The sequence below is a fragment of the Neovison vison genome, chromosome 4, assembly GCF_020171115.1.
Source record: "Neovison vison isolate M4711 chromosome 4, ASM_NN_V1, whole genome shotgun sequence".
NCBI lineage: Eukaryota > Metazoa > Chordata > Mammalia > Carnivora > Mustelidae > Neogale > Neogale vison.
Window position 1 is genome coordinate 213586832 of NC_058094.1, and position 21889 is coordinate 213608720.

Here is a 21889-nt window from a genome sequence, read left to right on the forward strand (position 1 = left end):
CACGCAGGGCAGCAGGGTTGCCTGGAGGGGCTGGGGTCCTGAAGCTGTCCCTGGCCCACCAGCTCAGGCAGAGGGCTCTCTGAGATGAAACAAGACACCCGCTAACTCTGCGGCTTTCATCCTGACATCATTAAATCGCTCCCTACAATCAGGCTTTAAGAAAGATCTGCCCTGGGGCGCCTGGGTGGCTCAGAGCCTCTGCCTTCGGCTCAGGTCATGATCCCAGGGTCCTGGGATCGAGCCGGCCTCGGGCTCTCTGCTCAGCGAAGAGCCTGCTTCCCCCTCTCTCTCTGCCTGCCTCTCTGCCTACTTGTGATCTCTGTCAAATAAATAAATAAAAGTCTTTAAAAAAAAAAAATCTGCCCTCCACCACCAAAACAATAAAAAAAAAAGTTATATTTCATTTTTACCCCAGAAGGGTGAGCAGTTTTTCTGAATATAAAAAGAGGTTGCTTAAGTCATTTTTTCATAATAAAAACCTTTTATGTCATGGCTGAATTCTTGACTTTTTTTTTTTAATTAAGGATTTTTTTTTTTTAAGATTTTATGTATTTACTTGACAGAGAGAAATCACAAGTAGATGGAGAGGCAGGCAGAGAGAGAGAGGGAAGCAGGCTCCCTGCTGAGCAGAGAGCCCGATGTGGGGCTCGATCCCAGGACCCTGAGATCATGACCTGAGCCGAAGGCAGTGGCTTAACCCACTGAGCCACCCAAGCACCCTGAATTCTTGACTTTTACAAACACGTTATAAATGCTTAGTTGGTGATTTCTCTTTCAAATAAATTATAAACAATTATCACTTCGCCAAACCTGGGCCCTCTTCATCCCTCACCCCTAAGCCTGGCAAGAGCCTCTGTTCCCCACCGCGCTCACAGGCGGACCGAACCTGGCACCTGCAGGGCTCCCCGCCCAGCCTGGGCGCCCTGCTCTGCTCCTCTGGGGACAGGCTGCGTGGAGACCGCTGCTCCTGGCAGAGTCCTGGGTGACACACTGGGCAGCCCTGGGCCCGATCCATGGCAAGGACACTAGGACAGTGATTCTGTATAAGGAAGCAGAATTGGCACTTCGAGCCGAGCCGACGTCGCGCTCCCTGCACCGCGGTCACGGCCAGTCTGCAGACGGCTGGGTGCGGACGGCAGCGCCTGCTGGAAGGAGCCAGGGTCAGGGAGTCACCTCGCCGAGAGCACCGGGACGCGACGGCAGCCCCGCTCCCTGAAAACACAGGAAACGTTAAGACATCAGAAGTTCCCCTTCATGTGTCCTGGGTTTTACCAGCGAAGCGACACGTCTGGCGAGGCTCATCCGCTCTGTGACGGGGATGGTCTGCACTGACCGAACACAGGCTCAAGCAAGTCCCCAGGGACGCGAGAGCCTTGTCACCCTGCCGGGCAGGATCTGGCCTCCAGCCAGCAGGAGGAAACGAACTCGAAGGGGGCGGCTCCCTCCGGGATGTGGGCCTGGGGTCCTCCACTGCACCGCTCTCCGCACTGGGCCCCAACGGGCCGGGCAGGCAGAGAATGTGGGTTATGGCCAGACACCGCCCTGATCCTCTAGGATTTGCATGGGGTGGGGGGTGGGGGCCTGGGGCAGCCTGAGCCTGTAGGTTAGTCTCCTCTGGGTGCCGTCAGCCTTTCTATGCTCCCCGCAGTGCACAAGACACATGGTGGCTTTCTGCGTGCGCAGCAGCGAACAAAGCGAGGGTGTCGTGTTTTATTCGGCCGGGCCTCACTGCCTGCTAGTCGGGCCTGGGTTGCTAGGTGCTCGTTTTAGAAATAGAACATTCCACAGGGTTCCAAGCAGGCAGTTGTGGTCCACCAGCTACCCGTAACCAGCAGCCAAGCTTCGGCACCTTGGGAGACACGTGGCTCCTTCAGACTGGCACAAAGCTAGCTCCCAGCTCGGCTCTGGAGCAGTGCTCTGGGGCTAGAATCGGAGGACACAAAGCCCTTTGGGTTTCCCTTCAGTATATGCTGCTATGAGTTTTTAATTTTTTTAAGGTTTTATTATTTATTTGACAGACAGAGATCACAAGTAGGCAGAGAGGCAGGCAGAGAGAAGGGGAGAAGCAGGCTCCCTGCTGAGCAGAGAGCCCGATGCAGGGCTGGGCTCGATCCCAGGACACTGAGATCATGACCCGAGCCGAAAGCAGAGGCTTTAACCCACTGAGCCACCCAGGTGCCCGGAGTTTTTAATTTTTAATAAGAAGCTAACATCAAGGGGGAATAAAGAGGTAGTCACATGCTTTTCTGTCCTGGTTAAAGAACACAGGTCAGTGAAAAGATTAAATAAGTTTATCCAAGGCTATGGATCTCTCGGGTCACCCCTCATGGAGGACAGTCCTCTGAGGGCACAAAGTCTCTTTGGCAGCACCTAAGAGCCGTGGGAAGAGGTTGACCTCTTCACTTGCAGACCCAGTGGAACTCTCAAAAACAAAGCAAAAAGCAAACTCCCCAAACTGTCATGTTATTGTGTGATAATGGCTCCTCTTTCCGAACAGCCGTGATCGGGGCACCTGGGCTGCTCAGTTAAGCGTCCGACTTTCAGCTCAGGTCCTGATCTCAGGGTCATGGGATCAAGCCCTGCATCGGGCTCCACAGGCAGCAGGGCGTCTGCTGGAGATTCTCCCCCTCCCGCCGCCCCTCCTCTGCTCACTCATGTGTGTGTGTGTGCTCACAAATTAAAAAAAAAAAAAAAGACATGATCAAAGGCAGATTAAAATCCTTCCAATCCCAACAAACTAATGTGAAAGGCATCTCAGAAGAAAGTGTAGACAGACTTCAGAGGGAAACAATGGACGGCTGGGATAAAAACACTCACCCACAGCAAAACCTAAGCCTGCCTTCCCGAGATGAGGGAACAGAAAGGCAAAAAGAAAAAAGAAAAATAAAAAAAAGCTTGAAAGTATTGGACTTGAATGACACAGGCTGCAAATGGATAAAGGAGCCCATAAAATCCCTGTGCGGAAGGTGGTAAGTTCACCTGCTCTCTTCAGAGAAAATCCCACAGCGCTGGGAAGTCCCCCTTCCATAGGAGAGGAGGACAGCTTGGCCATGAAGTCACAGCGACCCAGGGTCACATGCAGGTCTCATTCAGATGTCAGTGCAGCCGACCCCTGAACAGCCGCAGCCATGGCAGGACATCTGGTTTTTTTTTTGTTGTTTTGTTTTGTTTTCTCTTCAAAAGTAAGTTAGATTTGGGCGCCTGGGTGGCTCAGTGGGTTAAGCTGCTGCCTTCGGCTCAGGTCATGATCTCAGGGTCCTGGGATCGAGCCCCACATGGGGCTCTCTGCTCAGCGGGGAGCCTGCTTCCCCCTCTCTCTGCCTGCCTCTCTACTTGTGATCTCTGTCAAATAAATAAAATCTTTAATAAAAAAAAAAAGTAAGTTAGATTTCGAGTACGCAATGCCTAATGACTCACTATAACCACCGTGCAGTACATTAGGTCTCCAGACTCATCTTATGAACTGAAGGACTTTGCCATCTGATCTCTCCCCCTTTTTCCCCCTCAACCCAGCTTCTGAAAGACTCAACTGCATTCTGTGTTACTATAGGTTTCTTTTTTTTTTTTTCTTAGATTCCATTTTGTGATCATGCAGTATTTGTGTCTGGTTCGTTTCACTTAGTATAAGGTCCTCCAGTTCAAACCCTATTCTTTTTGTGAAAAAGTAACCAAGTAAGAAAATAAAAAATAATGAATAGTGTCCTCCAGGGTCATCCATGTTGTTGCAAATAGGATTCCTTTCTCATAGCCGAGTAATATCCCAATATATAGAAGGATATAGATAAAGATTATGTAATATATGATCACTCTTTTTTTAATTTTTTAAAAAATTTTTTATTCATGTGAGAGAAAAAGAGTATGAGAGAGAGAGAGCATGAGAAGAGAAAGGTCAGAGGGAGAAGCAGGCTCCCCGCTGAACAGGGAGCCCAACACAGGACTCGATCCTGGGACTCCAGGATCATGACCTGAGCTGAAGGCAGTCCCTGAACAAGCCACCCAGGCGCCTCTCACATTTTCTTTATACATCTGTCAATTTTCTTTTTTATGATTTATTTATTTGAGAGAGAGAGAGACAGCGAGAGGGAATATAAGCAGAGGGAGGGGGAGAGGGAGAAGCAGGCCTCCCACTGAGCAGGGAGCCTGATGTGGGGCTCAATTCTAGGACCCTGGGATCATGAGCTGAAGGCAGATGCCCAAGGACTGAGCCACCCCGGTGTCCCTACATGTGTCAATTTGCTTAGAGAGATCTCAAGTGTTATCACCCCCCCCCCAAAATAAGTGAAGTGATAGATATATTATTAGTTAACTTGATTGTGGTAATCATTTCACAATGTACATTAAATTATCATGTTGTATGCTTCAAATACATGCAAGTTTCATTTGTCACTCATAGTAAAGCTGGAAAAAAAAACCATTAAAAAAGCAATTTTGATTTACCTCTGATGAACACTTTAATTGCAGCTGTTTGATTTTTTTGCTTGGTCTTACTAAAGTTTGAGAGAATTATAACTTCTAGAGCATTTTTAAATATAGATGGGTTTAACTTAATTATGACATATTATTTCTATTTCATCAAGTCCCCTAGAATGGAAGGATGTAAATATTACACTTACACTATTACTTAAACCATCCCTGTCAGTTTGTAAAACCAGGCAGGATATAACCGGGGGGGGGGGGGAGACTATTTCAATATATTCTTAGACATATGTAGAAGTAGTTTAATATTTACCTCAATAAACTTATTGGCATTATTCCTTTTAACAAAATGAAAAACCTAAACAACAACAAAGACATCACAGTTAAACCTATGGGTATTCTTATCAGTTCTAAATTTATAGACTAAGGGGCTTGCAAGTTACAACAATTGGCTTCTTATTTTGTAATTTTCTGATATTTGTCATTTCAGCTTTGTTCATGTATTCAATACTTTAATGCCCTTAGATTTTATTCAGTTAAATTTTTGCCTGGGTGGCTCAGATGGTTAAGCATCTGCTTTCAGCTCAGGTCATGATCTCCCGGTCCTGGGATGGAGCTAAGCCCAGTGTTGGGCTCCCTGCTCAGGGGGGAGCCTGCTTGTCCCTCTCCCTCTGCCCCTTCCCCACTTGTGCTCTCTCTCTCAGTCTCAAATGAACAAATAAAATCTTTTTTAAAAAAATTTTCCCCTTAAAAAACAATAAAGGGACAGAGACCCAGTTCTAGAACACCCTAAGAGAGGTTCCTCTATCTACTCCCGTATGAGAATACCATCACCGTTTAAAAAAACAACAATACTCAGGGCGCTTGGATGGCTCAGTGGGTTAAAGCCTCTACCTTCAGCTCAGGTCATGATCCCAGGGTTCTGGGATCGAGCCCCGCATCGAGCCCCGCATCGAGCCCCGCATCGAGCCCCGCATCGAGCTATCGGCAGGGGAGCCTGCTTCCTCCTCTCTCTTTCTCTCTCTGCCTGCCTTTCTGCCTATTGGTGATCTCTGTCTGTCAAATAAATAAAATCTTTTTTTTTAAAGATTTTATTTATTTATTTGACAGAGAGAGCTCAGGCGTTCTCCCCAAGTACACTGATGTGTTTGGAACAGGGTGGGGAAGTTCACCCCCCAGGGGGCGGGCAAAACCAGTGGTGAAAAAAGTAATAATAAATAAATTAAAACAAATAAACGAAACAAAAACCAGTGGCGATTTGGGTGATAAGCAATTGAAAGGAGACTAGTAGCTTGGATTAGAGCAAGAAGCTCACCAGCTGTGTTACCAGAGCCAGTGAAAGAGACCGCTAGAAAGAGCCTCTAGGGTGTTTAAAAAAAAAAAATTACACTTCCAGTTAAAAATGACCAGCTGGGCACACTTCGTTTTGTTCCTTCTCAAAAGCCCACTAAAATCATCATTTTTGTTTAAGACAAAGCTGCACGGATGAGAACAGCAGAGGAGACCATGTGGGAAGCTGTAAAGCAGAACAGCTTTAAACTCAAAATAACAGGGAGGCCAGATAGAGTAGAATAAGGCTTTCAAAATTATAAATGCAAGTTACTTTCACCTAAAATTCTGTACTCGATCGACCTTTGATTGATCAAGTTTAAGAGGAGAATGAAGACTAAATCTGTGAAAGCCTTTGATGATGGCAACAGGCGATCCCCGTCAGACAGAGGCTAAGGGAATCCCTAGGATGGGGGGCGGGGAACCTTCCAGGAGGACTGCTCTGTGCCAAAGGCAGAAGCGGGTCCAAGGGCACTCCCGGCGTGAGTGACTCTCCGGAAGAGGTCAAGTACCCTGCATACACATTTCTTGAAAAAAGATTTCAGATTTGCAGGTTGGATGGCTGTTAAGCACAGAGGACTCCAAGCAAACAAAGAATTAAGGCAATTATTATCTCCAGGGAAGAGTAACAGTTTTCCGGGGAAGGAAAAACAAAACAAAACAAACCAATTTTCTACACGGTCCCACTGCTGTGTGTGATGTTTACATAGGACAGTACTGCAGACACTGAATATTGATGAAAATAAACTTTTGATATATCCAACCTGGACAGAGGAGGAAGAGAAGACTCAGGCTTGAGGAAGCCAGAGTCAGGGAGCTGTGACAGCTGTAACAGCCGATTGGTTCATCAATAGATTAGGCCTGAAACCGAAAACCCAGAAAGTACTGACCCGGGAGCGTTATTTTGAGAACTGAGGTAAACGCTGAAACAGGTGAAAGCACTTGCCTCCGGCGAAGGAGGGAGAACGTGGATTGCTCTTCCCACAATAAACTCTGAACGCTGGGCTCTATCGAAACTCTGCGCGTTCTGACTTCCAATAAATAAATTGCAAATAATGTCTCTTGAATACCATATCACTGTATGCACCAGTGTTTGATTTTCACAGTAACCATTTTATATTTGTACCAGAAAGCTATTTCTGTCTCTGCCTTCAAGGCATGGTCATGAAGGTCACGCCAAATATTTAGAAATTCGGCTTTGAACGGAAACAGCTGCCATCGCCGCGAGCCCAGTACTCCGCACTCAGGGCGAAGCCCTCTCACGCCTCAGCCCTGGTTTCCAGAACAGCCTGGAGAGCGGGTGCCCGGGCCAGTCAGAGAGAGGAACGTGATGCTGATGCTGAGAGCTTGAGTAGATAATTAGGAATCTGCAGCAGAGATCCCTGACCCGAGCCCCTTTTCTTACTATTAGACCTCATCCTTCTAGGTTTGAGTTGGAAAGAATTGCAAATAAATGAATAAAATATTTTTTAAATAATAAAAGAACTACAAAGGCCGGGAATGGGAAGGACCGGGGAGGGGAAGAGAAACCCCGAAGGACTCCAGTATTCCTAGGGTAGCTGGCCCCCGACCTAACCGAGCTTTGCTCCACATTGGAATTCCCAGCTGGTCCTGGGAGCCAAGGAAGCAATTTTTAAAAACTCTGGCCAGGAACCCCCTATGATTACAAAATAAAAGCGTCGTCCTGCTCTTATTTTGAAGGAAGACACGTCCCCGTGGGAACGCGGAGGACACCTGGGCTCGGTCCAGGGAAGCCCCGTTACCCCGCAGAGCCCACTTCGGGAAAGCAAGGGACAGGCGGGGGAATGGCCCGGGGTCTCAGACCGGGGACGGCGAAGGGCCCCTCTGAATGAAGTCCTAGGCCGTGTTTCCGCGGCGCCCGCATCCCGGGCGGTTTGCCGTCCCGGGTCCGTGTGCGACGCGGCGACCCTCAACTGGCTGTGGCCGGCCGCCGGCTAGCGCGGGGCTCCAGCGCGGGGACGGGCCGCCGAACCGCAGCGCCGCGCGCGTCCCCCTTTTCCGACAAGTCACGAGCCCCGGCAAGTGAAGAAATGAAAGTGAAATCAGCTGACGGGGCAGCAGTCAGCACAAACGGCCCGGCCCTCCGAGCGCTGTTTACTTGGGCACCGGTGCGGGTGCGAGCGGGGCCGCCGCCAAGACCGTGACCGCGAGCGCCAGCGCCCGCTCGGCCCCGCGCCCCCGGCCCCTCTCCCGAGCGCGCCGCCGGGACGCCGGCCGGAGACCCGCCCGCTCCGCTCTCCGAGGGCTCGGCCCGCCGTGCGTGTAAGTACCTGCCCCGCGCGCGGCCCACCTGGCCCCCGGCCCGCCCCCGCGTGAGCCCGCGCCCGCCACAGCCCAGGCGCGAGCGGGGGTCCGGACAGGGCGGTGGGCGTCCGCGCGCCCCCGCGACCCGCCCCGCCCCGCCCGCTCTGCCTCCCTCGCGCAGCTGCCTCCAGCGCCAGCCGGGGCGCGTCCGAACCCCGAGACGGGGCGGGCGACGCCAGGGGCCCCCGTGAGAGACACCCGGGGACAAGTGTGAGCGCCAGGGCTCGCCCCGAGCCTGGACACACGAGCGTGTGTGGCGCGTGAGGCGGCCACGGCGGCCGCTCAGCAGAGCCGGGCGGCCGGACACGAGCAGATCCCGGACTCGCAGGAGCTGAACCAGTCCCCGAAGTTACAAAAACACGCTTCCAATCCTTCGAATACACAGTCAGAAAGACCAGTGTTCTTGACTCGGAATCTTACGGGGTCTGAGACCTTTCGACCGTCGGTTACTAGACTGCGGTGCTCCTCGTGCCTTGATGGAAATTCACGGCGGGAGCTTAGGGCTGCTGGGGCTTATCTTAAAATAATTTAATATGGGCTGTTTCCTTAAGAACCTCCGTTATAGTTCTTCACCTGTAAACCCAAAGGCTCCTTTAGGAAGGAAAACAAACACACGATCCCTCTTTCCTTCCTACCTCCTGGCCACTACTGTACAGTTTTCAGGATCTTCTCCCTATACCCCATTCCTCCCCAAGTCCTAACCTGAGATTCTGTTCATTAGACTGGATTCTGTACCTATTCCTCTTTCTCGGTGTTCTTTTCAGCCAGCTCCTGCCTTATCTCATCGAATGATAAAGGTTGTTTATGTTAGTTTTTTAAGTTTCACTTTTACATAAATATAACACATAATTCTGGAAATATTTTCAGTGCAAAAAGAGAGCAATTGTCCATAATGCCACCATCCAGAGACGGATCGCACGGCTAACACGAACGTTTTAGAATGTTCCCTGAGTCTCTTTCTTGCAGTCGTACTGTAGAATATGATTTTAGACGTGACTTTATTCTGAAGTCGACAGAGTTTTGTTGCTGTGATGTGTCTTAATTCCCATGGTGGGCATTCAAGTTCCTTCCTGGTTTTTGCCAAATACTAACTACCATGAACGTTCCTGTATATAAATCATTGATTGCATTTCTGATTGCTGCCATAGGATAAACTCCTGAGTGGGACAACTAGACCAAAAAGAATGATTTTTAGGGGTTTTGGTGCAAATTGCCAAATTGCCTCCTAGAAAGTCTGCACGGCTGTTTAACCGTTCCCACCATCTGTCATGCGTTCTGTGATAACCAACATTTTCACCTGAGATTTTGATGGGGATACTCCTAGGTTATTTAACTTGGCATATCTTTGCTTACATTACAAAACGTATAGACTTTTTTCATGTTAGTGAATGATACCGTGATTTACATAAGGAGAATATATATTTGGTCTTTATTCCCCTTCTTGGCACAGAGTTCCTAAAACCTTTGGAATTTTGTAAGTGACCATGGAGATAAAGGTATCTTCTTCATCCGTTAACAACCCCTTTCAACCACATCTGGGTTTATGTTAATAAGTTGACTTTCGGCAGGGCTCTACAGATGGGGTTTGGTTGCCCCAGAAGCAACCTCGGGATTAGAAGGGAACTTTTAGCCCCACCCCACAATCTGGGGTGGGGGTAGGGGGACAGACCAGCTGGAGTCGGTCACCCATGACCAGTGCCCAGTGATGTCATCCATGCCCAGTGCCCAGTGATGTCATCCGTGGGGCGAGGTCATGAAGTCTCCTCTGAAGTGGGGGGTGGGGCGGGGGTGGGGCCACTTAGGAGACTGAACCCTTGGCCAGTGGGACCTGACACTCTTCAGATAGATGGTGTCAGAATTGAGTTAAATAGGACACCAGCTGATGTCACGAGAATTGTTTGGCGGAGGGAAACTCCCGCACCTTAGGTCGAGTGTATAAAGCTACACGGACCTATCAGCAATTCTTCTCTTCTGAAACGTCTTCATAGCCTTTGTCCCTTTGTACAAGGGTTGTTCTTACTTATTTGTGTGAACATCTGGTATATTCATAATAGTAATAATTTCATATTTATTGCAGATATTTTCCATGCTCCTTGACTTGTCATTTTATGATGTTATATAGAAATGTATCTTTCCATATGGTTAAGTCCGTACAATTTTTTTTTGTCATTTCAATTTGCTTTGAAGTTCCAAGTGTTCTTTCTCAGTCGTAGATCAAATCTTCACCCTTTTCTAGAGCTTTTCTTCTTTCCTTCTGTTCATTACATGTCTCGCTTGGATCCATGTGAACTTTATTTCGGTTTGTGGCGTGAGACAAGGACTTATACCAGTTTTGTTCTGTTTTCAGTTAGCTCATTGACGGCTCCAGTGCTCGTTAATGGGAGATCTTCCATGGAACTGTAATGCCACATTTTTTTTAAAAGATTTTATTCATTTATTTGACAGAGATCACAAGTAGGCAGAGAGGCAGGCAGAGAGAGAGGGGGAAGCAGGCTCCCCACTGAGCAGAGAGCCTGATGTGGGACTCGATCCCAGGACCCTGAGACCATGACCTGAGCCAAAGGCAGAGGCTTAACCCACTGAGCCACCCAGGTGTCCCTGTAATGCCACTTTTATCACACATTAACTTCCTACGTGCGGCTTTTCTGAGATTCTCTCGATTCCAGCAGTCCCTCCCAGTACCCCTGGGGGGGCTAACATTTGGGGGGTTGGGATCCAATTTCCCCTGTTATGTCTAGGAATCCACCTGGGAACTGGATCCGGGGATTACTTCGCTGACTCTAGCCTGCCGTGGCCATCAGAATGGTACATCTTCAAGTGATGTAGTCAGTGTAACCTACCTGCAGGTTTGATCTTGGAGCGCATTCTCATTAGACCTGAGAGTCCTCAGAGCTTGGTACCCAGGGCTGACAGCACCTCGGCGTTCTCAGCCCTGTCAAATGACAAAATGAAAACCGTTCAGTCATGGGTTTGCCCTTCCTTGATGTGAGGGACGACGAGCCGTGGATTGGGGGAGTACAGCGCCTCGCGGAGCCCAGAGCGCTGGGGCAGGATTGGGGGCCCGAGCGAATGGCGGAGAAAAGAGCAGTGTGGGAAGCCGTGGGCACGACTGGCTGGGAGGTCCCGCCGTGCGGGGTACGGCCAGCTGGCGGAAGCGCACTGGGGGCCGAGCTCTGTGTGTGTGGGAGTCCGGTTTCCTTGACGGCTGCCTCCCAGGCAGGCTGACTTGGTCTGGGCCCCGCTGCGGCCTCCATGTCCTGGCCCAGCGATATGAAGGATTCCCCGGGTCTCCCCCAGCCTAGAGGTCAACAGACTTTGGGAGGGGATCCCCAGCCGCCCAGCGCTTCTGTGAGGGGAGCTGCCGTCTGTCTGCTGGGCCGCAGCGGGGCGGTGGGGGTGCTCCCCAGGGCGGTGGGTCAGAAGGAGCCGCAGCCCCGGCTCCCTGCTCAGGCAGCCCATCCACACCAGCCCCGAGTCTGACCAGGCCAAGACCGGCTTTCTCAGGCTCCCAGATCTGGCCCTGAAGGCTGGAGGGGGAGGCCCCACAGCATTGGCTACTCAGTTTGGGGGTGATTTACTTTCTCAGAGTTATTTTGTGCCTGGCTTGAAGCCCTTTCATATGTATTATAAACTCCCCAGGGAAGAACCCTCTCCTGCCCTGAGAAGACTCAGGTGAAGTTCTTGGGAAACTTAACCATCCTTTCAGCCAGCTCTCTAAAGACCTCTTGCAAAGCTTAAGGTCTAGGCCTTAGTACTGTCCGCGACCCCCCACCCCCACCCCCGCTGCCAGACCCCGGGTATGACCACACTCAGGTAGGCCTGGGTGCTTCCCACAGGCCCAGCCGGCAGGATGTGCACGAGGTAATCCCAGGACTTCGCTCCTTCTGTCCCAAATCTCAGGTCTGCCTGCCATCTGGGCGCCAAGCTCCTTGGGTTTGGGGGAACAGGGATGTGAGTGAAGGGAACACTGGGTTAGAAGGATAGAATTCACACTTGTCACCCTGGCCTACAAGACCCTCAGGGACTGGGGACACCTACCCAGACTCGTCTCGTCCCCTCTCCTCTGTCACAGGGCTGCAGGCACCCCAGCCCTGGAAATCTGTTCGTCTCCCAACTAGGTGTTTATAGCTACTGCCCTCACTCCCTGGAAGGCTCTGGAAGACTCCAGAGGGCTCTTTCAGGTCCCTCAGGCCTCAAATCAAGATGTCTCCTCCCCAAGCAGGCCCTCCCTGACCCATTGATCCAGGCTAACGGCTTCCTCCTGCCGCCGTCTCTCCTTTACTTCACCCTGTTTGTTTCCTTCCCAAATCTTTTCAGAAGTTACCATTATATTTTTTAAAAGTCTACTGTTGGCTTTTCTCCCCAACAAGAAAGTGAGCTCAGTGAATCCAGGCCCCTGGTTTGCCCGGAGTGCTACTGACTCCACAGGGCCTGTGACAGAGGGAACCATCCAGAACATGCCATTCATGGCATCACAAGAGGAGAAACCCTGGCCCCCTCAGTAGGAGGGGGGCTGTGGCTCTCATGTCGGGATTGCAGGCGAGGGCCGGGCAGGAGACCCAACAGCCAGCGGCAGCCCTAGTTTCCAGTACTACTCGCCTTGGCCCTCCGCTTTGGTCCGGTGAACCCCAGCCTTAGCCTCCCACCAGCCGGCTGCGGAGCCCCACCGCTAACCACCAGACGCAGGCGGGCCCAAGGCGCAGGCACGCGCGCCTTCGGAAGGGGTTTTTCGCTCTCAGAACTGTCTTTGACCTCTGCTCCCAGCTGGATCATCTGCTTGCAGCGGCTAATAAGCAGCAAAACAGATGGTCCAAGAGCCAGTGGCACTGCTGGAACCCCAGACGCGGCCTCCTCAAGCAGCTTGTGCACATGGGGCTCTGCAGCAGACCCATGATTTTGACCCCCAAGTGCAGTCTCGTGCTCTGGTCCCATTTCTGCGGGCGAAGCTGCTTTCATTAACACGCAGCATAAAGGACATCTGACTGTCGCACGCTGCGTAAAAAGCCACTGTGGGGCCTCTCCCCCCCTCCTCACCCCGGGCAGCTGCCTCGCACTGCACACACTCGGGAGGCACCACTGAGGCCCAGTTTTGAAAACTAAGAACCTGGACTCGTGTTTCTGCCAAAGGAAATATGACACATTTCCCCTACTTCTTCCCTTTTTATTTTTGTCAGAGCCACACCCCAGCGGTGAACACACTGGTCCTGTGTTCAGCCCAAGGGGCCTTAGTCGGGCCAGGCCCCCTCCTCCGACAGCTAAGCTTCCAGCCGGGCTCCTCCCCCGTCAGACTGGTTGGCTTTACTCTGCTAACTTCCCTGGCTTCGCTCTCCATTCACGTGGCTCACCCAGCCTGGGGTGGGGGTGGGGGTGCGGGACACCACAGGCCCAAGCTCCCAGACCTGAGCCGGGGTGGGCCAGCTCTACGTCCCCTGCCCTTCACCTCCCCGTCCCTGTGTGACACAGCATCTGCATCAGACGTTGCTGAAGACCCTTCCAGGACTGCGGGTCCTCCGGGGAGCTCTGCTTCGGTCTCCTCTAGCGTCTGACCGCTGCCGGGCTGTGGTGCTCTGGGCTTAACTTCTAGGAGTTTCCATTTCCTCTCTCTGGTAATAATAATTAAAATAGTACTTACTAGGTAATGTTCCACATGCTGAAGATAAATTCACCTCATTTAATTCCTATAACGTCTACAAAATAAGTTCTAGTAGACCCATCTTCCAGATGAGAATACCAGGCCCTGGGATGTTAAATAATACAGATGGTAAGCGGTCAGCCTGGGATTTGAACCCAGGACACGCAGCTGCCACGTCTGTGCCCAGAAGGCTTAGCCCATGTTGTCTCCTCTACGTGAAGGACAAACACAGACAACGGTGCGCCCCAGGCCTCAGCAGGCTCTTGCCGGGCTGGGTGGAGGCAGGTTCCACAGTGATGACAACCAACCTGCCTGACAGATGTCACCATCCACTTGCTGTGGGGAAGTGGGGAAGTGCCTGACCTTTATTGAGCCTCAGGTTCTCCTCTGGAAAACGGAGATAAGAACCACAGAGTGGCGCCCCCAGGGCTCTTGTGAGAACTTAACAAAGTAGTACTTTCCCCATGCTCGCACAGAGTAAATGCCCGCGAGATGCTGGTCTGTTTCTAACTACGAGCAAGGTCTCAGCCAAATTAGATTGCTTGCTTGACACCTTCCACTGACCAGAGAGAATTCTCAGGGAAAGTTCTGCTTGCTCTTATCTCTGCCAAAGGAAATAGGACACATTTCCAGCTTTCTTAAATCATTAATGAACAGGAAGGCCGGGAGGTGAATTTTTAACTGATAACCACCTAGTAACCCACCTGTTTTCTTTTTCAAGCTTCTGTTCAGACAACAAAGTGATACCGTCCAGGTTCTACTGGGCGGTCCCGTTGGCTCTGGCTGTGCTGGGCAGGGGTGGGGGGCGGGGGCCACTGCCCTTGACCCCAGCTGTGCCCACATCTCGTGTGTCCTCCTCCGTGTTCAGCTCTGGAAGCTGGTGGCTCAGAGAACATATCTGAGAAAGAGAAGACATTCTTGTAGAGAGCCCACATTTAGGAAATGGGAAGACTACAAGGGCCAGAAGGAGGAGAACCAGGACAGAGAAGTGGGCAGGAAAAGGAAACACGGCCGGGAGTTTGATCACCTCGGTGTGCCGTTGCCTCAGCCCATTCAGTCATTCACATGTCCCTCGGACACTGAGTGTCTGCCTTGTGCCTGGTGGCCCTGGGGGTTGGGCACATAACAGTGAAAGAGAGATTTTGGGTAGATAAACAGCCAGTCAGCTAACTAGAGATACATGAAAATGAGCGGGAGATAAGTCCTGGTCCTCATGGAATTTACATCCGAGTGGGGGTTGTGGGGGGTCCGACAAGAAAAGGTTGAGAATGAGAGAGGGTAAAAAGCTGCAGAGAGAGCGGGAAAGGGGCCCCGGCAGCACCAGAGGCTGCTGTGGGGGGGGGGTAGTCAAGGTGAAGATGCAAGGAGGGGGGAATGGTCTGGCCTCCCTGGGAAAGGAACATTGGCGCACAGAGACCCAAGGGAGGCGAGGGAGGGAGACCTGTGACAACAGAAGAGCATTCCAGGCAGAGGTACTAGCAAGTGCCAGAGCCCTGACTTGCCTCAAGTTCTTGGAAAATACAGCAGAAGCCACCGTAGTGGAAGCTGGGGGGGGGGGCGGTGGGGGGAAGTGGGGAGGGAGCAAGACTAATAGGAGACGTCCGGTTCCTAAAGGAGCAGGAAGAAGGCCAGGTGATAGTTCATGCTGCCACGAAAGGCGGCACCCTTGGTAGCAAAGTTACCCTTCGTAGCACGTTCCAGAAGAGGCACAACCCCCCAGGGAGAGCAGAGGTTAGTGTTCCTGGGGAGGAAGTCGGAGGTCCCAGAGTGCAGGGCGCACGCTCTTGGAGGGGCCGCTGTCTGTGGGTTCCCGATGACCCACCATGGGCCACGCTCCAAGGGCTCACTGAACACCTAGCGAGCGGAACAGACCTCCCGCGGGTGCTGGACAAACGGTCATCGGGCATGAAAGACGTGCAGGGGTGCTCGGTGAGGCCCCCTCGGGGCGTCCTGAGGGACGGGGCAGGTGGGAATCGGGGAGAGGGCGAGAGCCCTCAGCCCCAGCTCTGCGGAACGACTGTTCTGCATACTGGATGTCATGAGTCTGTGGGCAGGAAGAACGAACTGAAAAAAAAAATAGGATGAGGGTGGGTCTTTTTGTTGTTTCTATATAAGACAAAATAGAGGAGAAGCGAGTTTTGTGGGAATCTCGATCATCGGCATAAGATGAAAATGTAATACTGAGAGCCCTGAGTAGAGCACGGACACCAGAGAAGCCGTAAGTAAGTGCGGGGTCCTTGTCGGTGCACAGCAGGGTCCCGAAGTGATGAAGCTGCGGGTCCTTTAGCGGATCACAGAGAGGGACCAAGCACGCTCTGGAGATGGAGACCAGAGCTACCGACCCTCCTCTGTGAAAGGGGACGAAGGGACTAGGACCGTTTGTAAGGTTTCCTTTGACTCTACGACTCAGGAGAGGACATTTCGGTGGTCTTGAGAAGCAAGTGCCCATGGCAGGAGGTGGCGGTTCACCCCCATTCACCTCAGCATTAGTTCTAGTCTGACAAAATAATGTCGAACAACGTAACCTACACAGATGTCCTCGCGCTATCATGGTGTTTACGAAGCAGGATACAGACATATTTACGCAAGCCCAACTGTGTAAAACAATGTTATGGAAGGAAATGTGTTGTTAAGAGGAGTTGTTTCTTCAACCCGAAGTTATAGGTGATTTTTAGTCATTTGCATATTTTTCTAGTTTTCTACGATCGGCATCTATTGCTTTATTATAAACGGGGAAAAGTTCAGCTAAAAAAGGGCAGCAGTGACTCAGCAGTCTGCTGGGTTCCCCTCTGAAGGAAGCAAGGCTTACTGTGAGAGGGAATGAAAAAGCTCATGGTGGCGAGAACGTGACTGCTAGGATCCTTAAAGGCCAAAAAAGCCAGGGTGGGCTCCTGGCGCAGCAGAGGAGAGGGCCACAGGCTTTTGCAGCCGAACATCCATCTGCGTTCTCTTGGAGACGTTTAGACAAAGAAGCTAGGACCAGCCTCCAGCCTTAGTCCACGAGGTCCTGAAGCCTGTCCAGGTGTCCCACAGGACACAAGCAGCAGGAGGCCCAGCACTGTGCACCGCGGGGCCGAGACACCAAACACAGCCCACCCTTCACCTCAAGCAGCTTTGCTGGCTTGTCAGGACACGGGCCTGAAATTACTAACGGATGCCACAGGGCCCTTCCTCCCTCCCTTCCTCATTCATTCATTCATTCATTCATTCAAAAAAAGTTCCTAGTGTGTATCACCCCACATTCTGGGGACAAAACGGAGAGCAAACTAGAGGGAGCAGGTGTCCGTAGGATTTAGAGGCAGAAAGCAGGGTCGGACTTCAGCAGTGGGGTGGGGGGTGCCTGAGCACAGCAAGGGTGGAGAGCACAGGGAGCAGGCCCCCCTCGGAGAGAAGTGCAAGTTCAGAATGGCACCAGGGGGCTGTGACCCCGAACTCCAGGCGAAGGAGCTGCGACTGAACTCTGCACCTGTGAAGGGGGGAGAAGGGACGCCAGGGGCGACCACCTTCTCCGCAGACCCACTTCTGGGCTTCCCAGCTGCAGTTTGATTTGTTTCTCTCTCTGCTGAGAGCCTACCAAAGGGCAGTTGAGGAAGAGAGAGATCAAAAACAAAGGCCAGGCTGGCGCTCCCGTCCCTTCCAGAGGCCAAGTCTGTGGCATGGAGGGGGCGGGGCTGTCTTCTAGTCGAAAATGCTTAATAATAGCGATTTCTTTTTTAACCCATGTGTAATGGCCCGAAACAGGGGCAGCAAGAGGGAGCATTCAGATGAAGCCACCCCTGCTCCCCACCTCTGGGTCCAAGGCAGCGGAAGCAGGTCAGACCTCACTTTCTACAGCACACTTGTTCAAATCAGGCTTCCAGCCCTGGAAATTCTCTCCACACCCTGATACCTAAACCCACTAAAAACACAGATACAGGTTTTTACAAGCATTTGTTAAATATCCAAAACCATACAAAACACCCTCCTGCTGGGGATTCCCTGCCTCCCCCTGTCCCGCACCCCCCACGCCCCCTGCACCACAGGCCAGACCGGTTAGAACCCCCATTATGCTAACCTCACAACATGGGGCATAAAGACATCTTTGTCAGACCTGGTAAGTCTTGCTGTCGCAGCACAAAGCTCCAACTGCATTCAAACGGCCTCGGCCTCCTGTTTTCATTAATTGAGGCCTCCCAAGACTCCAGTCAGTACACACTACGGATGGAGGGGCCTCCTCGGGGATAGCCCGTCGCTCTCCCATCTCCGAGCTCCCCTGGAGAAGCCATGGGCAGGGGCCTGTGTGCAGGTGCTCACAGGCTCAAAACCTCATTGCCCGAACAGCTTGACGTTTCTGTTCTATTGGGCCCCAGCCTCACCCCCAGGCACTCTCCCCACCCTCTGCCAAAGGAGTTGCTGATAAATCTTTATTCTCCGTGTTTGTCCTCTGAAGGCAGCCACCTGCTAGAGTGAATGATTGTGACCTTCCAGATTCACATGTTGGAGCCTAAGCTTGGTGTGATGATATCAGGAGGTGAGGCCTCTGGGAGGTGATTAGGTTCACCGCAGAGCCCTCGTGGAAGAGCCCCCCGAAGAAAATCAAGAGGCCCCGAGAGCTCTCTTGTCCCTTCCGTCCTGTGAGGACACAGCCAAAGATGTCCGTCTATGAACCAGGAGGTGGGCTGACCAGCCACCAAATCAGCCAGTACCTACACCTTGATGTCCCAGCCTCCTGTTTCTAAGCTGCCCAGTCTGTGGTGTCTGGTGCAGTGGCCCAGGGACACGAGGACAGTCCCCCCCTCCCTCAGGCCGGCCCCATATCCTGTTCCCAAGTACGTGTCCTTTCTCTCCGTCTGGGCACTTTCTGTTCTTGCAAAACAAATAAGGGATGTGGTCAGACACCCCTTCCTTCCAGTCAGCTGTGGGAAAGAGGGAGGGGCTGCTCCTCCCCGGGGACCCTCCAGACGCTACCCTCCGGCTGCACCAGTGTCCCTGGCGCTGGATGTCACTCTGGTTTGTCCCCAGCACCTGGTGTCTTCTAAGGCCGGCAGCATTGAGTTCCAGAGCTCTGGGCCGTCATTCCGAAGTGGAAGGTTTGCAAACACAAAGGTATTGTATGCAGACGACTGCTGTAGAGGCCAATTTGGAGGGGTCCTTTGAGGTAAACACAGTTTGAAAAGGTTTTTCAAACACGATGAGGAAGGTGTATATTGCATTTAAGTCTTCTGCAGGTCAGCTGGGCAATAAAATCACTAAAAAATATTGCTGCCTTTGACTCAGGGACCGTACTCTTAGAGATCTAGCCTAAGGAAAAACCAGAATTCTACAAGCATCTTCCCTGACTGTCACTTGTAACAGTGAAAAATGGAAACAAGTTGTCTGACAGGGGCACAGATAAATCTATGACAGGAGCTAATACGCAGCCATTAGTCATGGTTTTGAGGACTATTTAACAGCTTTGAAAACAGGTTCACAGTATCCAGTGAGGAGATCATTATGGTCAACCGTATGATTATTTTAAAAATATATCAGCACATAGGAAACAAAATATTGGTAGAAAATTAACAGTGCTTCTATGTATGTGGTGAGATAAAAGGTTATTTTTTATATTTTTTCTTTTTAAAAATTATTTTCGGGGCGCCTGGGTGGCTCAGTGGGTTAAAGCCTCTGCCTTCGGCTCAGGTCATGATCTCGGGGTCCTGGGATCGAGTCCCACGTGGGGCTCTCTGCTCAGCGGGGAGCCTGCTTCCTCCTCTCTCTCTGCCTGCCTCTCTGCCTACTTGTGATCTGTGTCTGTCATATAAATAAATAAAATCTTTTAAAAAAATTATTTTCCAAGATTTCTATAATTACTGTTGTCAGGAAAAAACGGTAGACACCGTTTTTAGAAAGTGTCTAAAGTAGGGAGTAGGACCGTGTGATTGCATTACCAGGTGGCCTCTTGTCTTCACGCGTCCGGACTCCCAGCGCAGGGCTGGCGGGCTCACAGGACAGGACATCGAGCAGGGCTCTTCAACCCCAGCTCACATGAGGGCACGCTGTAGAGCTTCCAGAACAGTCAGTGCCTGGCCCCAGCCACAGAAGTTCTGATTGCACTGGTCGGGGTCCCACTGGTGGTGGTTCTTCCAGCTCCCGGTGGTGCCGCTGTCGCCCTGAGAACCGTGGATCCCTGTGCCTGTAGTTCTGTGCCCCTCTTCAGGCCCCCAAGGACCTGTTGGCTTCTCCTTCACCCCCGCCCCCCGCAAGCCCTCCCTCGTCAGGATCTGAGAAACCCCCTCACAGACGTTTCCAGTGGCTTGCGGTGTCTGAAGTGCAGCCAAGCCCCTGTTCAGAGGGCCTCAGTGAGCCGGTGTCAGGCCCTCCCAGCTGCCCGGGGCGGGGAGGGGGCTTCCCCTGAGCTCAGCCCAGGGAGGCCGCTGAGGACTCACCGAGTGGGTCCTGCCTGGAGGTTCCCTCCCAACTTCTTCTTCCTGCTGCGGTTGGAAGGAAGGTTACCATAGGTGTTTATGGAATCCCAGAAGGGAGAACGTGAGCTTGTGAGGGTGCCGGGAGGGAGACTGGGCACTGACGGATGTGACTTCCCTCAGGTCACAGGAAGGCGGCCGCGCGAAGGGCAGGAGAACATGACCGTCCCGGGGCCAAGGCGGAGTGAGCAGCTGCTGTTCCTGGGCCTCATGGCCGTCGCGGCGGTGGCCATCTCCCTGCTGTTCTACGCTCTGCTCTGGAAGGCCGGCAACCTCGCGGACTGGCCCAACCTCAGAATCGGCTTCTACAACTTCTGCCTGTGGGACGAGGGCACGGGCTCCCTGCGGTGCCACCAGTTCCCTGAGCTGGAGGCCCTGGGCGTGCCGCGGGTGGGCCTGGCCCTGGCCAGGCTGGGTGTGTACGGGGCCCTGGTCCTCGCGCTCTTTGTCCCCCTGCCTCTCTTCCTGGCCCGGTGCAACGGCAGCAAGGGAGAGTGGCAGCTGGCGGTGGGCTTCCTGGCCATGTCCTCTCTGCTGCTGGCCAGTGGCCTGGGCCTCTTCCTCACCTACACCTGGAAGTGGCTCAGGCTCTCCCTCCTGGGGCCTGGGTTTTTAGCTCTGGGCACTGCCCTGGCCTTACTTGTCCTCTTGCTTATGGCCACGGTCATGTTCCCTCAGAGGGCGGAGGACAAGAGCAAGCTGGACAGCTTCTAGTTCTATCTAAAGGCTTGTATGATTGCAAGAGTTCAGTTTGAACCATGCTCAGAGAAGGTGCCAGAAAACTGAAGGGCTAGTGTGTCTTCTCAGCCTGTTTCATGGGGAAAGCTGATCTCAAGCCCTAGCAGATGGGCCCCACCCCAGAGAAAGGGGGGTACCCAGTGTCCAGAGGCCAGGAGGCAGCAATGGTGGGACAACCTTTGTGCAGGGTTGTCCTTCCTGTGGGGCTTCTGAGGTTCCCAAGGACACCCCCAGACCACGTAGCTCCTTGTCCAGAGAACTCCTGCTCTAAGACACTGATCTGAGCAAGCCATTCGTACCTTGTCCTCAGGAGAACGGGGAGAGAATTGCCCTCATGAGGCCTGATTGCCAGGGTAATTGGCCAGATATCAGACTAGAACCCAGGAAAGGTTTATGTCAACAAACGGGGAACATTATGAGAGAGAGAGCGTGCCTCAGTGTCCCGTGGGGCCCTGGTTAGCAAGCTCCGGGGTGTGACGTGTGGAGCCCTTCTCCCAATACCACTCCCAAAGGCCCAGGAGGGACCCCTTGAGGGATTCACCACAGACAGAACCCGTGGGCACAAACAGAAGCCTCGGAGGCTTTGAGGGCTCTCCTGGAAAGGCTCCTGGACCTGCGGCCAGATGCCACGGGGTGGCAGCGGGAAATCATTCCTCGCACGTGCCCTGGGAGTCGGGAACAGAACGCGCCAGATCCCAGGGCAGGAGAGGAAGGCGCACAGAGCTGCACCCCGGACGTACAGAGGCTGCACCTCCCTCTTCACTCCTCCACCCGAACTGCACAAAGGATAAAAGCACAACCTTCGCCTTGGGGGACTGTATTTCTCCGCATCTGCACATCAGAAAACCCGGACAGCAAACGACAGCCCCATTCCACGCCTGTCCGGAGCCACCCTGAACAGAGACAGAAATGCTGACTCCGGCGGGATCTGGTCCGCCGTCTCCTGAGGACTCCCTGGCCACTCTTGCTTCACAACTGCCCCGGGGCCGAGGCTGGGCCGCCTCTCAGG

General features: G+C 52.5%; 1 protein-coding gene across 2 annotated transcripts; it reads left to right on the forward strand.

Moving 5' to 3' along the window:
• Positions 1–7972: 7972 nt before the first annotated feature.
• On the forward strand, positions 7973–21872 carry TMEM140 (transmembrane protein 140). 2 transcript variants are annotated; one of them, XM_044246624.1, is made up of 2 exons: positions 7973–8028; positions 20266–21872. In XM_044246624.1, the coding sequence occupies exon 2, from the start codon at positions 20302–20304 to the stop codon at positions 20854–20856; it is 555 nt and encodes a 184-aa protein (XP_044102559.1). In that variant the 5' UTR covers positions 7973–8028; positions 20266–20301; the 3' UTR covers positions 20857–21872. The 2 variants fall into 2 exon arrangements, with proteins under 2 accessions (XP_044102559.1, XP_044102560.1); XM_044246625.1 differs by lacking the exon at positions 7973–8028 and adding an exon at positions 18693–18787.
• Positions 21873–21889: the final 17 nt, after the last annotated feature.

Coding starts and splice junctions, on each gene's coding strand:
- TMEM140 (XM_044246624.1), top strand. CDS start 20,302: ATGACCGTCCCGGGGCCAAGGCGGAGTGAGCAGCTGCTGTTCCTGGGC.